We start from the raw sequence: 17,642 nt of genomic DNA, 5'->3' as shown, positions 1-17,642 counted from the left end.
GCTAAATTTCAAAATTATCCGACCCTGACCTATATAAAAAAAGTATTTTTTAATCAAATCTCATAGTTAAAAATACTTTAAAATGGAAGGCCAGGTTTTGTCATATCGGTGAATTTTATATTACAAATGTGATATCATCACCTTCAATTCATAATAAATTCTTTATTCGGCATTTCCTCACACCAATAAATATTTATGAGACTATCATTGTAGGTATATGTTATACAAATACCATAACTTCAAGGGTTTAGGTATTTTAAAGTAGAACATTTCATACGCTATAGTATGAAGAAATAGTCAGATTCGGCAGGTTATAATAATAGGTTAATCTTCACAGTAAAAAAAGAAGAAAAAAATCATACAAAGAAAACAAACTTTCCAGCATGAAAGCTATAGTAAAAAGAGAAACACCACAGGAAAAATCAGGCTAAAACAGTGTTATAATCTTCCAAGCAATCGTCGACTAAATAAATTCACAACCCTCGGTACTAAAGGTCCAAACAGTAAGATCATGGACACGTGCGAGATCGTTAGAAACAGTCGAAGGGCGGTAAGTTATAACAACGTGTTATCCTCCATAGAACTATAAAAAAGATCAAGATTTGGAGGGGAATACAAGTTTTATATTCAGTAAGTTGGGAGAGAGATATGTATTATCATAACCTTCAAGGGTTTAGGTATTCTTAGACCGAACCTTTTATATCTGTAGTATGAAGAAACAGTAAAACGCTGTAGGTTATATCAATGTGTTAACCTCACAGCGAAAAAATCAAACGAAGAAAACATTTTGCAAGATGAAAGCACATGATAAAAACAGGAGAGGAAAAGCACCTCAGGCTGAAACAGTGTTATAACCTTCCACGAATTGATCTTATTTGGCATGTACGGTCCAACTGTAGGAAGAACCGGAGTAAGATTAACATTGTTGGAATCAGTCTAAGAGCGGCAGGTTATAACAATGCGTTAACTTCCAAAGAACTATGAAAAGGGTAAGAGATCAAGATTGAAAGGGAGGATAGTTTTTATTTTGCTACATGAAAGGTATAATGATAAGGATAAGGAAAAGTTTGACACAGCATGAATACACTTTCATAATTTTTTTTTCAGTGCTAGAAGAGAGGTTACATCTATGATTTATTTTATCCAAACACTGGATCTCAATAATTCGGGAGCCTTATTTTTAATTGATCGACAGCACTCCTCCAGTTTTTAAGTCACGATTTGTTTAAGTTAGAGAGGAGGAGGTAACAACATTGTAATAACCTCCCCCCCACCACAAGTAAAGTTATAGCACAACATCAGCACCTTTCCACTAAGGAAAACAGATGATTCTTCAATAATTTTTGGTAGTACTGAACTTGATTCAGTTAGAGAAGGGGAGGTTATAACATTGTAATAATATAACCTGACATCCCCGTAAAGTTATAGCACAACACCAATACCTTTCCATCAAGGAGGCAGATGACTTATAATGACCACAGTCATTATTTTGTTCAGTGCTAGTAGTAGTTATGACTATGCTGTGTTCTAACCTGACATCAATTTATGTCACCAGATCAAGAGCCTGTTTTTTTAATTGATCGAAAATACTTCTCCATTTTTTCGTCACTATTTTTTTTTTTAATTTTTTTTTAAGTTAGAGGGGACGAGGTTACAACTTTGTAAAGATATAACCTGACCCCCTCCCGAAGACAATTTTATGTCTTTTGACCGTGTTCAGTGGGTAATAAATTGATATTTTGAAACTAGGGGAGGTTCAAATAATCAAACCTCCCAACTGCACTTTTGTTGACAAACTTAAATGGGCAAATGGAGAAGCACGTCCAAAACGGAGCTTTTGTGGTGATGTTTTTGAAATAGGTTGTTTTATAGGGATGTAAGTTTTGGGAGGGCTTTTGAGACCCGGGAGAGCACTGCTATTAAAGGCGGACGACTGTGACGGCCACATGGTGCGTCAGACCAATCACAACCGCGCGCCACAGGTTTTCAAAGATGGGTCGGAAGGTTCGAATAAAACTGGGAGGTTTATAACAAAAACGTTATAATTAGTAAAATAAAAGTACAAAATAATTTCTTTGCGGGGTTTTTCTCTTATGTCACCCTAACCTAGGCTCTTGGGGTTTGGCATATTTATACAAAAACGTTCAATTTACACGATTTCTCTTTTCACCCGTTATTTATACAGTTGTATAGGTTGGTTATATACAAGGTTTTTTTTTTATAAAATTGAAACCTTCTTATGGTTGGACTTGGTTATTGTTTTTTTGATTTCGTTCTCGCGAAGTCGAGTGCGTCTATGTTCTCGTACTCTGGGTGTGCTGCGTCGTCGTAGTAGGCGTAGTCGTACTGTTCTTTTTCTTTGGCCTCTTTCGCAGGGACTGGGCTAAGGGTTGTGAAAGGTCTGGGCTTCTCGGTCGCGTCGGTCTGGTGCGCCGCTGAACCCCTACCCTTCGCGGGAGTCGAGTTGGGTATGAAGAAGTTCTGCTGAGGCCTGGCAGTCGTCGGGTTGAAGAACTGCTGCTGGAAGGCTTTCTGCGTCGTCTGCTTCTGCGTTTGCTGCCTCTGAGTCGTTGGGTTGTAGTTCTGCGTCGTCTGTGGCTTGGGGGTCGTCTTCTGGGTCGTAGACGGGCTTATGAAGTTGTAGCTCGAGGAGACGGACGCGTTGAACGTCTTATAACTGTTCTGGACCCTGTTGAAATTGCTAGCGCCGAGGTTCTGGCTCGGGGCCGTCTTGAGGAACTCGCCGTTGCTCGGCTCGTCATACTGGTTCGCGTTGTTGAACCCTTGGGTGTTGAGCCTGAACAGCTTCTGAGTCTCGTAGTTGGTGTCAACGGACTGGGCTTCGGTGGACTGTGTAGTTGGGTTGTAGAACTGCTGAGGCTTCTGGGTAGTCGGGTTGTAGAACTGTTGCTGCTTCTGGGTCGTCGGGTTGTAGAACTGTTGCTGCTTCTGGGTCGTCGGGTTGTAGAACTGCTGCTGGCTGTAAGGTTTCGCCGTAGTCGGCGGTTGCTGTCTCGTCGTCTGGAAGTTCTGCTGCTTCTGAGTCGTAGGGCTGTAGTTGAAGTTGGTCGCCTGGGCGTTGTAGTTCTGGGTATTTTCGTAATAGTTGGTCTTCGGGGGCTGGGTCGGGTTGTAAAACTGCTGCTGCTGAGACTTCTGGGTCGTCGGGTTGTAGTACTGCTGAGGCTTCTGAGTAGTCGGGTTGTAGTACTGTTGCTGAGGCTTCTGAGTAGTCGGGTTGTAGTACTGCTGCTGTTGAGGCTTCTGGGTGGTCGGGTTGTAGTACTGCTGCTGCTGAGGCTTCTGGGTGGTCGGGTTGTAGTACTGCTGCTGTTGAGGCTTCTGGGTGGTCGGGTTGTAGTACTGCTGCTGCTGAGGCTTCTGGGTGGTCGGGTTGTAGTACTGCTGCTGCTGAGGCTTCTGGGTGGTCGGGTTGTAGTACTGCTGCTGTTGAGGGTTCTGGGTAGTCGGATTGTAGTTCCTCTGATTGTAGTTCTGCCTTTGGTTCTGGTTGTACACCTCCGTCTGCCTCAAAGGAGCTTCCGTCGGTACTTTGTTGAAATTGGACGTGACCCGGTTCCTACCGGCGAGGTACGTCCTGGGCTGGCTCGTCGCATGGTATGTGGCCTTGGGCAAATAAGTCAACATTACTAGATTATAACAATCATTTAACTTTGCATCAATTCTCAAAAAGGTAGGATGCTGTGACAGATAACTTCAAAACGTTCAAGTAACACAAGATTATAACAATGCGTTGACCTCCAAAGAACTATGGAAAAGGTAAGGGATCAAGATTGGGAGGGAAGGACAGTTTTTATTTTGCAACATGAAAGGTATGATGATAAGGAAAAATTTAAGCACAACATCAACAATTCCTTTCTAATAAGAAAGACACTTTCATAGTTTTTTTCCAGTACTAGAAGAGAGGTTACGTCTTCTTAATAATTCGGTAGCCTTATTTTTAGATCGAAAGCACTCCTCCAGTTTTTACGTTACGATCTGTTTAAGTTAGAGAGGAGGAGGTAACAACATAGTAATAACCTCCCCCCACCACAAGTAAAGTTATAGCACAACATCAGCACCCTTACACTAACGAAAACAAATGACTCTTCATCCATAATTTTTGGTTGAGTTACCTCCTAGCATGCGATTTGGAAAAACCTCCGAGTTTATTCCCTTCGACATGTACGCAGGAAACTTACTTTACACGCTAACAAAAGAGAATAGTTATATCCATGATTTAACCTTCCAATACGCTGTATACGGAAGCTTACTTTAATATGGTACGATTTAATAACAATATGTTAGTGTTTCATCATATATTGGACATAGGTTCCATAATAACCTAAGATGATTGACCTTCCACTATTTACAAGTAAATCCCCATCAATTGGAACTAATTTGTAGCAACGTGGTAACCTCAAATTACAATTGAATATATCAGTTTGATAACATTTCCAACTAGACAAACATACATAAGCGGTGCTTCTTTATAACAATGAGTAAACCTCGTTCGTATTATTGTTATAGCCAGAATAGCATGTGCCTTCTAATACTTACAAGGACCATATTCAATTCTTGAAGTTAACTTGTGCTATTCTATTCATATATGCAAATGAGAATATGAATATGATTGAAAAAATAAATTCGAGGAGACCTTCCATGAGTCATTCCAGAATATAATAATGAATCAACCTCCCTGTATGATTGAACAAATAAGTTCGAAGACACATTCCAGGAGTCTTTCGAGGCTGAGTTAACCTTCCCGTATGAGAACAAGTTCGAGAAGAAAATCAAAGCTGTTTTGTTTTACCTGTGTCGTGCTGGGAATGGGACGTTTCCCGGTGAGAAGCTTCCTCACGTTCGACTTGCCGTTGGCAGGTTTCTTCTTTTTCGACTCTTCGAAGTCTTCATCTTCTTTGCCTCTGTTTTTGTTCGAAAAGAAGTTGCCGGAGTGGCTCCCTCTGTAAAGAACAGGGGTTAAGCGGAATGACTCGATGTATCGACGACATGTCAGTACCTGAGAAGATCGGAACCGACGTTCTCACCGCGGTCGTTCCTCTGCAAGTAGTCGTCGTCACGGTCCGAGACGGCGTTGTTGATGTTATTGTTGGGGAGGCGAGGGACTTCCTTCACCCTCGACGACTCGCTTCCTATCCTGTAAAGGTCGAAATTGTCCGAGTAGAAGAGGGTCGCCGCCTCGCAGTCGATGTTGTACCAGTCGTCGCATATCTGGTTCTCCTGATCGAATGACGTGTCGTTCGGACAGAGGAACTTGTAGTCCTGGACCTGGAAAAAGTAATAATGTGTCGAGTACTGGCACTTTTGGCACGGCTTTATAACACCGCTTACCCCGAGGCCGGGCACTTTGACACAGACGTGGAACATCTGGCAGTCGGTCTCGGGATCGGCGTAATAACCGCCGAGTATTTTGTCCCTGCAACTGAACGAAGTCACTGGCATCTGGTCCTGGCTGTAATTCGGCGGCCTCCTCTGCCCTATGGCTTCGGATATCCATAGCACGGAGAGCCCTGGAAAATGGGTCAAATTAGTCATTATATTAAACTACCCAGTGTAATTTTGCGGAAGGTTATAACAGTAAGTTAACACCAAACCTAACGACGTAACCTCCCGATATTCTAAGATAAGCAAGTATTGTATAACCTCTCAGGTGGCCCCATCCTACATTGTTTTAACCTCTCAATGTTGGACAGACATTTCTACACCACCATCCGACATAAACGATAGCACCATTGGATGATATAGGATATAACAATGTGTTAGCCTCCGAATGCGTAAGGACAAGCAAGTGTACTATCAACTCCAGGCTCTAACAGTGGGCTAACCTCTCAATATGTTTGGACAGAAAATTCGAAATCATCGAACATAAACGACCATGTGGCTCGAGATTATAACAATGTATTAACCTTCCAATATAAGATTTCAATAAAATCATTTCAGTGGCAGGAATTTATAAAAATGAGTTAACCATTCTATATCCTAGAACTGGCAAATGCTATATAACGTATTAGGCTACAACATCTTCCAATAAAATTGGGGATGCAAATTCAATAACACACTGTAAATGGGATAAATTTTAGCATTCCAATACCTCCACCGACATATGTGCAAGTGATAAAAACCTTCCAGGTTGATAAAGGTTATAAACTTTTGGTGTTAACCTTCTAAATGCAAAATCGATACCTAGCACGAGTTTATAACAATGAGATATGTTTGGACAAAAAGTGCGAAATCACAATCGAATCATCTATGAGTCTCGAGATTTAACCTTCCAATGACACTAATATATAACAAGGAATTAACCTTCCCTACTTCTAGGGCATGAAGTGCTATTTAACACCTAAATGTGTTTACCTTCCATTATATTGGGTATCGAAGTCCAATAACCCTCTAAGAGACATGAATTTACAATAATGAATTAACCTTCCAGGGCAAGCAAGCGATGCAAGGTTTTATATATATATATATTTAGATACGTTTTATAGTCCGAGACGTGGAAGAGTCGGAGCGAATCGCTCTCATTCTGTACAGAGGTAATCGACCTTCTGAATCAGCCACAGGCTTATTATATCTTCCAATATCCCAGGATATATAGTTGCTAAATAACCTTCTATTTCGTAACAATGTGTTAACCTTACATTATACTGGCTACAAGTTCAATAACACCCTCCGAGATTATAACAAAAATTTAACCTTCAATATATGTTGGGGGATGCAAATTTAATAACCCTCTCTAAGGGGAAGAAATTTACAACAAAGAATTAACCTTCCAATATTCCAGGATATATAGTTGCTAAAGAACCTTCTATTTCATAACAATGAATGTAACCTCACATTATACTGGCTATACAAGTTCAATAAAAAAACCCTCTAAGAGGTATATGAAGTAAGTAGCTTCTAATTTAATCTTACGGAAGATATATAGTTGTTATTTAACCATCCAGGTTGTAACAATGTGTTAACCTTCCGATACTATTCAAGTTCAGATCTCACTAAGGGGTATGAAATTTTAACAATAGAGTTAACTTTCCACTATCATCGGGTATAAGGTTATTATATCCTCTCACGCTTATATGCAAATTAATAGTAAGTGTTATAGGCATAGGGAAAATTCTTGTTATAACATTCCCAAAACTGTATTCTTGTTATATTTTCGATCACACATCATACGTGGATGCGGTAATCCCAAGAACGATTCCCATGTATAATGTGTTAAACCAAGGTGAATACGCCACACGTCAGGAAGGGACGAGAATTAACAAATTCTCAAGACCGTTCACACGATTGGCCAACCGGCACGGTTCCCAGGGTGGGAATCAATTTCGTCGCCATCGATCTTTTAGAATGCCTGCAACACGTACCCGCACTTCTAGTACAGAGACTTCTAGACCTCTTAGGTTCGTCTACCAGAAAGAAAGCTTCTTCAGCTCTGACGTCCGGGACTAAAAGACGCTCTTCTTTGGAGTGTCGGAAAGTCCGAGACGCGGAAGAGTAGGAGTGAATCGCTCTCATTCTGTATAGAGGCAATCGACCTTCTCAATCAGCCACAGGACTATTATACCTTATATATGAAATCCTGCTCGTATTTCGCCTGGTAACATCCCATGGGACCCACGTCGGGTTCCAGGCTCCACAGGATCTGGAGCGGGGGCCGGTTACGCCACCGGAAGGATGAAAGTGAAAATAGGGGAGAAGGTCAAGGACTGCCGTTCGAGCCTCCGGGGCCGAAGACGAACTGTAAAAAGTGAGAGTGGAGACCCTTCTTTCCAGGGCGAAAGGTCGGACGAGACGGATCGAGCCATGGGAAGAACACGAGTGGGACCGCTTCCGCAATCGGCCGGGGGTCACCCGAGGTTCAATATTCACATCACAGGAAGGAAAAAGAAAAAGTCACTAACTGCTAAAGAACAAAATTATTACAATGATATAACCTTTTTTTAGTGCAACATCACTAAATTGACCAGGTAAACACCGATATAGATGAAGATTTACAAGAATAACCTACCAATAAACATCACGTAAAATAATGTAATATCGGCAGACATCAAAGATTAGGGTTATAAATTCTGGCTAGGAAAATCTAGGAACTAGATGAAATATTAAATTTTGCGCGTTGGAGCGTTCAAAACCTTTTGTTTATAACAATAATGTAACCTCAGTTAAGATTCAAGCATTAGGTGCCAGGTCGAAGTTCGGTATGGAATATGTTATATCCTACTTCCGATTCCGTTAGAGATTGTCTTTTAATGATTTAAATTATAACAGCCGCATAACCTCTTAAGCCATATGTGCATAGAAACATTCATTTTTAAACTTCATGAAAACACAACTTTTATATTGGGCGAAAATGCAATTTCTGGCATAACCTCACCAGTTTTATCGAATGGTGTAACAAAATTACTATGTACAAATCCTGGCTAGTACAATCCCTACAAAGTTCAGGAACTGGATGAAAGATTATATTGAGCGGGTTGGAGCGATAGAACACTTTTACTTATAACAATGATATAACCTCAATAAGATAAAACTTAAACCTTTCGAACCCGCAAGAAATTTTCTTTTAACGACGGAAGGCTAGAACAGAACCTCCTAAACCATATATGTATAATAAATAGTATTCCCCTCCCAAAGATTCGTAACGACATTTCGGTTAAATTTAATAACCTTCAGAAAAAGATAAGTAAGTTTTTATATAAAACACGACCTTCTTGCCAGGTCGAAGTGCTGGAAAAAAGTAAAGTATTGCCAGGTTACGAACAGACAGAACAGTAAGCAAACCTAAAATACAACTGACTGACGTTAATAACCTTTCAATGCTATAACCTCCCGTTTTTATTCGGTCAGTTCCAAAGGGAAAAAATGACAATCGACGGATTGATTTAAGAGATTAATATATAATCTGAGATATTGAAATTTCAAAATGTAAAGTACCGCGAGGTTACAAACAGTAAGCTAACCTTTTCTCTCAACTTTCTGAGATATATTTGACTTATTTAATCAAAATTATGCGGGGCAACGTGTTAAGATATCTATGGCTATTGTAGTGAACCAACCTTTCAGTGTAATATATCGTTTCATGTCATAACCTCCCAATATTATCTGGAAGTTATCGATCGGCGCTTTTCTAATAATAAAATCAAAATCGGCATTGTTTAAAATATAAACTTATTAATCAATTACCCCTTCCAATATCTGAACTCTTAACAAATCAAATGGTTAAACTTACTGCGAGGTTACTAATCGCTATACTGTTATCACAGTAAGTTAACCTTCCCATATACTTACGCGTACATGTGTTGTTTCAACCGATAACCTCCCAAATTGTTAGATGTATTATCAGATGAATTATTTAATTTAAATCACTGTCCTGTTAAATATATTGCTCTCCTATCATATTGGATAAAAGCTGAGCTTAATCAAGGGCTTGTAACAGAGACATAAACTGCAATATGTATTTTGACGTAGATGACTACCTTTCAATCTACAACCTCCCAGGCTCGGGTGTGCCACTAAAACTCCAAAGCAGTAAAGTATTGTGAGGATCATAATCGAAATACTGTTATAAGGAAGCAAAGCTAGATACTTTAAACGTAAAAATATAACCTGCCAAACGATAACCTCCCAAGCAGGTCTTCTTTTCAGGCTACAACTTGATTGTGCGTGACCAATAAATTTTGACAATACTACGTACTTTTTATACCAGTAAGTCAACCTTTCAAAAAAAGCTCCGAAAATACATCTATTACAATCTCCCAGACTAATTGGACTATCAGCGAATTATTTAATTGAACCTGCGATTGAATATGTATGTTATAACAACCAAACCTTACCTTAAAGGTTATCTTTAACCTTTTTACTTTTTTTTTTTTTTTTTATTGGCCTTATGATCTTGCATATTAGCCATGGTACGAATTCTTTGTGTGTTCAAATTGGGGGTTATCGGGAAAAAAGGGCCAGAGGCGACGGTGGGAATCGAACCCACGACCGCGGCGTGAGAGTCTCTCATGCTAACCACTCGGCTACCGCGGTCCCCCACCTTTTTACCTTTAAATCAACAACCTCCCTGGCTTGGAAGAGCTGCCATTTCAAACGGGTATAAAATTACTGCAAACTTACCAATTGACATAATTATACTGTTATAAAATAAAGCAAACAACTCCATATAATTTTGGAAACATTACAACCTTCATAACCTCCCTTGTATTAAATACAATTTTAATATACACAGACAATTGTAAACAGGATAAAGTTCACAAATTTCAGAACGTGTAAGAGAGGGTAAATTTATCGGTAAAAAAAATCTGATGCGTATAACAACGATATAACCTCCGTAAATAAACAAATGTAAAACTGGAAATTCAGTTATGAAAATTGTTATAACCATCTAAATGGTTATAGCAGTGATGTAACCTAGACCCAGTGAAGAAACCTTCGAAAAGAGGGGATTACACCCTTCACCCGAATATAAACACAAAGATAACCTGCCAAGAAACAAGTACAATGATGAAACCTCCACGTTAAACAGTATCATATAGTGAAATAATCACCGACAAAAGTAAACAGTACTATTTAAGGTTGTTTGGTTAGAACTACAACAATGATGAAACCTCCCTTCAAATAGTATTACAGAATAATCGGCAAATTATAAAAGTAAGACAACCAAAGTCCCAAGTTTCCAAATAAAAACTTACGTACACTTTGTTATAGCAATGAAGAAACCATCGACGCGTTATAGTTTTCTATCTAGTGCTTAAAAAACCCCTCAGGAAAACTATAACAGTGAAATAACCTGCCAAGACACATGTAAGCTGAATTATTTACGGATCCAGATGGATATTTAGCACTAAAGATACTAACATTGACTAATTACTAACATTAACATAAGATTTGTAAAGCCGCCGGAAAAATGTTTTATTTTTTTTACGAGGGTTCGCAACGGCAGAGGTCATATAAACCCTCAGGGTGCCGGTGTTTTTGAAAAAAAGCCCATTTGTAAGTATGCCGGGTTCGAATGCAGGGCCGCTGGATTCGAACCCGGGACCTTCACCTTACAGTGATGAGCGCCGTGTCAACGACTAAACCTTGCGGCCACCGACGCCCGAAAAAATGTTATAACCGTGGAATTGCCTGACAACACATATGAACTGTGTTATTTTAGAAATTAGACTTTGAGGGAATATTAGTTAAATGATGGTTCTGTCCCTTTTTTTTTCACAAATGCTATTATAAAAATTATATGGAACCGTGAAGAAACCTTCCCAATGCCGTTTACTTTGTCGAATATTTTTGAAGGAACTTACCCAGCGTTATCCGCAGAACGAAGTTCATCTTTCTGAAACAGAAAAAAAAGAAGCCCAGTCAGTTTTTCCTCTTCTTTCAAATATAGATAAAAGGATGGATATTATAAAGAGAAGAGGCACGAAGTGAAAGGGCCGGCCGACGTTGCCCAATCCACCGGTGGATCCTCCATTGTCTCCACAGTCACGAGCGACACGATGAATTGGTAATAGGTACGGCACCGGCCAAAAGAGAAGAAGAAATAGAAAAAATATATACACAAGCATGTCATGCCAAAACCAATAGGATTAGGTACGTATTAACTACACACTTACGAAAGAAGGCAACATCGCAACATGCTTGGAAAAAGCCTTTTACTTATGAAATAAGTGATTTTGCATAACGAAAAATTGAACATTTTGAAGAAAAATAAACTCATGAAATACGTCACAAGCAGTCACTCCGACCACCTAGGCACTATGGGCTTATAAAATACGAACAAGCGTTTCCAGTTACCAAGGTAAAACACGAAATAAGAAGTTTGGTGAAAACAATTCATAATTTTACCAATGAAAAGGATTGAAACAAATTACTTATGAAATAATGTGAGGAGGTGAGCTTGCTTTTTCGAGAGATCTTTCGCATATTGAATAAGAGACATATCGGAAAAGCGTTTCACTTATGAAATAAGAAAAAGTTTTTTGTTGTTTACCCAACACAAACTTATAAAATAAGATGTTTGATATTACTGAGAGTTCTTCGTGTCAAAGAAAAAATAAAGGATTGTAACGAATAACATAATGATGAAATAGCGTAGGGGGAGTTACGGTCCGAGAAATTAAATATCGAAGTGTTGCACTTATAAAATAAGTAAAACCTTTTTTTTCTGTTTATCAAAGTCAAGAAAAGATAATGAATATGGTGTTTTATTATTTATCGGTTTTTTATGGAATTATTTTTGATATATTCCAGACTTCTTTTTGCCAATTAAAAAGTATTGGAAGAAATAAGTTATGCAATTTACGAGATATCTTTCCTATATAAAATACGTCAAATAGACATCTTGAAAAAGTGTTTCACTTATGAAATAGCTTCTTTCGTTTTCTCACGATAAACTAATAAAATAATTGGACGGATTTTTCACAGAGTGACGGAATGATTGGAAGAAATAAATTATGAAATAAAGTGGGGGGGGGAGTTGCGATTCCGGGAAATCTTTCGCATATGAAATATATAAACAGACTTCTTGGAAAAGAAATTGGATTCGCTTATAAAATAATAATAAGATTGATATTCGAGAGTTCTCGGAAATAGAAACGATTAAAGAACTTATTAAGTACGTAAAAAGAGCAAACTCAAAAGTGTTCACTTATGAAAGCATTTCTTCTACTTTCTCGAAAGTAATAGTACGAAAAAAATTTATCCAAGACGAACTTATTTAATAACAAAAAATGTTTTACTTTGAAATACCAACATTTTCCAAGCAATAGGACCGCATATAGAAAGAGTGAATTTTGGAAGCTTATAAAATACGTTAGCACGTATTGATATTCTTATAAATAAATTGTATGGAAGACTCATAAAAATAATTTACTTATGAAATAATTATTATCCTTATTGTTTTCTAACTTCAAGATGCATGCTAACTTATAAAATTAGTTTCAATTAAAAAAAGAAAGCTTTTTGTTGTTTATCCAAGAATAACTTATGGTTAGGGTCGATATTCCATTCCATTTGCCATAGAATGACTAAGGATTGGACGAATAATGAAATAAACCTCTCGGAAAAAAATGTTTCACTTATAAAACAAGACATTTTTTTAAAAATATTTTCTCAACACTGACATATTGGTTGATATTTGGATTAAGCACTATGAAATGGTGAAAAAAGTCGTGGGGTACGATATTAAAATTTTACTCATAAGATTGGAGAAATGCTTTGTAACTTATGAAATAAAGACATTTCGGAAAGCAGTTCGCTAATGAAATACAACGGCCTGCGTTCCAAAGTCATAAGACCGCCTTTTCGACCCTTACGAAGACTGGCCACACATAGTCAAACTTTTCAACAACCCTACACACAGTATGCAACCAGGGAGAGGTATACATACATGTGTGTACTAATTTTAGATTAATTGTGAATAACGACTCCGATTCATACAAAAACATTTGGACTATAAGCTCGCTTATGAAATAAAAAGGGGTTTCGGGCGGATCTCAGAAAATATTCCTCAGATCACTGCTTGAATTTGGCGGCTTGTGAAATGCGGGACACATTCCAAACGATTTTGTGTTTATTCAAGTACGTACGACTGTTTACTTATAAAATAAGGCTGGTGAATAATTTCCAGCTGGTTTTCTATTATAAAAATTTGCGTATTTCTATGAAATATGGTTCTCAAAACATATTTCTATTCTTATAAGTATAGGAACAGGCAAAAGCCTTTTTTAAAATTAAAATATAAACTTTCGCCCGTTCCATCTTTTAACCTGTAATTGTACATATATAACAAAATTATCGCTTATGAAATAAGAAAAGGCGTATTTTATGAAAATATTTTAACATCTTAATAAGCGGGCTGTTGTACATCCAAAATTCCATTTTGCAAAATCGTTTCACCTATGAAGTTGTGTTACCGTTTAAAAAGTAAGACTGTTTACTTTTGCTTTATATGATTTGGAAAAAAATCGAATTTTTTTACGAACAAAAGGGCAGAATAAGCAAATTCGTGAGACTTATGAAAACGACGGCCGCTCATCACAAGCCATTTTTGTAAAAAAAATTTAATTCAGTCTTCCTGGAGCGATTTATGTTATCCATCTATCACCTATTTGGTCAATGATGACAGTTTACTTATGAAATACGACTTTGGCCTAATAAAAAAATTGCTTTGTGAAATAAAATTTTTTAATTTAATTTTCTATTTACCCAAAAATATCCCTTATATGTAAAAAATAGACATTTTGCCCTATGCACTTTACTTATGAAATAATAAATTTTCCAAGCCATTACCGGAGTTTAAATAGTTATTTTCGAAATATTAATAACTAACTTAAGGTAGGTAGATATTTTTCAAAATAAAGTTGCTACTTTATGAGCTAATGGTACTAGGAGTTGGTATACGCACAACACTGATTTTGGAGGTTTATAAAATGTTAGCCACTTATTGATCTTTTGTGAATTGTTCATAAAAAAGTTACGAAAATAATTTGCTTATGAAATAATGAGAGTCCTATTCTCCAAATTTTTGAAAAATAATTAAGAAGTTTCACTTTTTGTATTATGAAATATTCCAAACAATAGATAGTATGAATTTTCGAAGCTTATAAATTATGTTAGTCGCTTATTTACACGTTTTATAAAATAACTTGCATATGAAAAAATTGAAACAAAATAATTTGCTTATGAACAATAATAAAATATAAATGAAGGGCCCTTTTTTTTCAAATATATGAAACGATTAAGGCAATCTGTTAAACTGTGTCAATCTGTCAACTTACTTGTAAAATATGCAAATTTTCTAAGCAATAGTGAAAAAACAGTGTTAATTTTGGAAGCTTATGAAACACGTTAGCCACTTATGAACACCTTTTGGGAAACAACGCGTCGCATAAAACAACTATGACGTAATAAGAGTCCTCAAATACATGAAAAAAAATTAAGACAGTTTGTCCAATTTTTTCACTTTTGAAATACCCGAACTTTATCATATTTTATGAGTTCTTATAAAATAAATTACCCACTTATTGATCTTTTCTGAATTAATTCTAATGATGTCATGAAAATAATTTGCTATGAAATAATGAGGGCCCTATTCCCAAAATTTATGAAAAATAATTCAGAAATAAATTATATTTTATGAGCTAATAGTACATAGGAGAAAATGGAGTCTTATATCAAATAAGTTACTCACATATTGATATCTTTTGTGAATTAATTTTACGGAAAAGGAATAATTTGCTTATGAATAATGAGGATCCTATTTCGCAAATTTGTTAAAAATTATTAAGAAATTTATCATTTATGAGCTAATAGTACAGAAGACTATACTAAAGGTAGAAAATACGCAAAACATTGATTTTCGAGGCTTATAAAATAAGTACTCACTTATTGATCTTTTCTGAATTAATTCTAAAGAAAAGTCTGAAAATAATTTGCTATGAAATAATGAGGGCCCTATTAACAAAATTTATGAAAAATAATTCAGACAATTATCTTTTATTAGCTAATAGTACAGAGGACGGTAAACGAGGAGAAAATGGAAGCTTATAAAATAAGTTATTCACATATTGATACCTTTTGTGAATTACAGAAACTAAAATAACTTGCTTATGAAATAATGAGGATCCTATTCCCAAAATTTATCAAGAAATTCAAATTATCTTTTCTAAGCTAATGTACAGAGGAAGGTACTAGACGTAGTAAAAGCACATTGACTTTGAAGGCAAGTTAGCCACGTATTGATATCTTTTCTGAATTAATTCTAAGGAAAAGGCCTGAAACTAATATACTTATGAAATAATGAGCGCCCTATCACCCAAATTCGTGAAAAATAATTAAAACAATTTATCAAAATGTTTTACTTATGAAATATCCACATTTTCTAAGCAATACAAGTCATAGAAAGTGTGAATTTGTAAGTTTATGAAATACCTTAGCCACTTATAAACACATCTTTTGTGAACTGATTGTATGGAAGAATCATGAAAATAATTTGCTTATGAAATAATGACGGCTCTATCCCCCAAATTCGTGAAAAATAATTAAAAAAATTTTTCAAAATGTTTTACTTTTGAAATGTTCACCTTTTCTAAGCAATAGGGCTCATAAAAAGTGTGAATTTTGGAAGCTTATGAAATACCTTAGCGTCTTATAAACTTTTGTGAATTGATTGTATGATATTAAATAATAACGAAATAATGATAATCACGATCATATGAAATAATATGAGACTTATTACCTTATTACAAACGATCTGCCGTTAACTTATGAAATACGACCGTCGCGTACAAATTTTGCCAGAAAAACTTGCTTATGAAATTATGCTAATCCTAACAAACCTTGTCATTGATGGAAACAATCGACTTATATACATTGTGGGGGTTTATGCTGCGTTCGGTAGAGTTGAAGAGTGAATGAAAAAATAATAGAACCTGTTCGTTTATAGGTAGGGTTTTCGATTTAAATTGTTCGTTAGATAATTAGGGCTTTCCCCATTTTTCACTTTCTTCTTATTAATTAGTTTTAATCATTCAAGGTCCTAGGAAAGTACAAGAAAGGCGAAGACGTGATTCTGTTACGAATTAATAAAAAGGTTAATAAAAAAATCGCTGAGTGTGAAAAAATTGATTACACGCTCGGCCGAGCGAGAAAACGGTCTGAATCGGGCGAGACGGACGGACCGCAGAGGGGTGGGTGCAGGCTGGAAGGCAGGAAACGGTAGCCACCACTCACCCCCCGATGTGAACACCGAAATCGCCCCTTTTTTCTTACCTTGCTTGTGGTAGTCCAGAGTGTGTCAGCCGTCGGGAACAGACTGAAGCAACTGGCCGGGATAAAGCTGGCGTACACTTTCACTCTCGCCCCGGTACATGGAAGGGATGTGGGACCCCTCTTTGTACCCCCGCCGAATCATCTGCAAAGTTCATCGGAGGATTGTGCAACAGGCTTGGAGGGGTCATCGCCGTTTCTCAACGGACCCATCAGAGTCTCTCTCTCATGGGCTTCCAGGGAGGTGATATTGGATAACGGGGCCTTTCTTCCGTCCAAAACATGACTACGATGGGTACGACAAAAGAGAAAAAAGCAAGCTATTTCCTACCTAACCTCCGAGAGCTAACTCCGACCAAGATTAAGTAAACTGCGATGTCTACGGCAAAAATTGCCCACTAATTATATTAATAAACAAAAACTTCAATTTTGAAAATTGGGATTCATTGATGCCAGACAACGGATCAAAAAAATCAACAGAATCTGATATTAAACTCACAACTAGAAATTTATAAAACGTTATGCAAAACTAAAACACGTTTTTAGCGGTGGGAGTTATCTATTTTATTAATCAACCATGTGATGAAGGTTACAGAAGATTTGTCGCATAGATTCTACAGTAGAAAGAACGAAGGGAACGTAACGCCACGGTTTCAAACTTTGTGACTGTTAAAAGCTCGTAATTTCTACAGTAGAAAAAAGTGAGAAGGTTGGGCCGTGGTTTCAAGTTTTATGGCTGTTTTGCTAGAATGTTGCAGTAAAACCGAAAAAAGAAGCGAAGGTTACACCTTGGTTTAATATTTACTAACTATTAATGGTACTGTAAGAGGTAGAGGTAGAGACGCAGGTTACTC

At 37.0% G+C, this 17,642-nt stretch overlaps 1 protein-coding gene across 4 annotated transcripts in view; it reads right to left on the bottom strand.

Annotated features, from left to right (window-relative positions):
- Window positions 1-2,024: 2,024 nt before the first annotated feature.
- Window positions 2,025-17,642, bottom strand: part of LOC106671918 (probable basic-leucine zipper transcription factor Q) — a 105,670-nt gene continuing 90,052 nt past the window's right edge. For 2 of the 4 annotated variants that reach the window (XM_014402895.2, XM_014402894.2), the window contains exons 2-6: window positions 11,322-11,353; window positions 5,353-5,531; window positions 5,021-5,289; window positions 4,814-4,964; window positions 2,025-3,627 (exon numbers count right to left, since the gene is read on the bottom strand). In XM_014402895.2, coding sequence (XP_014258381.1) covers window positions 2,254-3,627; window positions 4,814-4,964; window positions 5,021-5,289; window positions 5,353-5,531; window positions 11,322-11,349 — 2,001 coding nt within the window. In that variant the 5' untranslated portion in view covers window positions 11,350-11,353 and the 3' untranslated portion in view covers window positions 2,025-2,253. Of the gene's footprint in view, window positions 3,628-4,813; window positions 4,965-5,020; window positions 5,290-5,352; window positions 5,532-11,321; window positions 11,354-16,791; window positions 16,903-17,642 lie in introns of those variants that run through there. The other 2 variants (XM_014402896.2, XM_014402893.2) reach the window with 2 other exon arrangements.

This window comes from Cimex lectularius, unplaced genomic scaffold, assembly GCF_000648675.2.
Source record: "Cimex lectularius strain Harlan isolate CLEC.00 unplaced genomic scaffold, Clec_2.1 scaffold14, whole genome shotgun sequence".
In the NCBI taxonomy this organism is placed as follows: Eukaryota; Metazoa; Arthropoda; class Insecta; order Hemiptera; family Cimicidae; genus Cimex; species Cimex lectularius.
The sequence above is the reverse complement of the archived record's forward strand: the minus strand, read 5'-3'. Positions and strand labels throughout refer to the sequence as shown.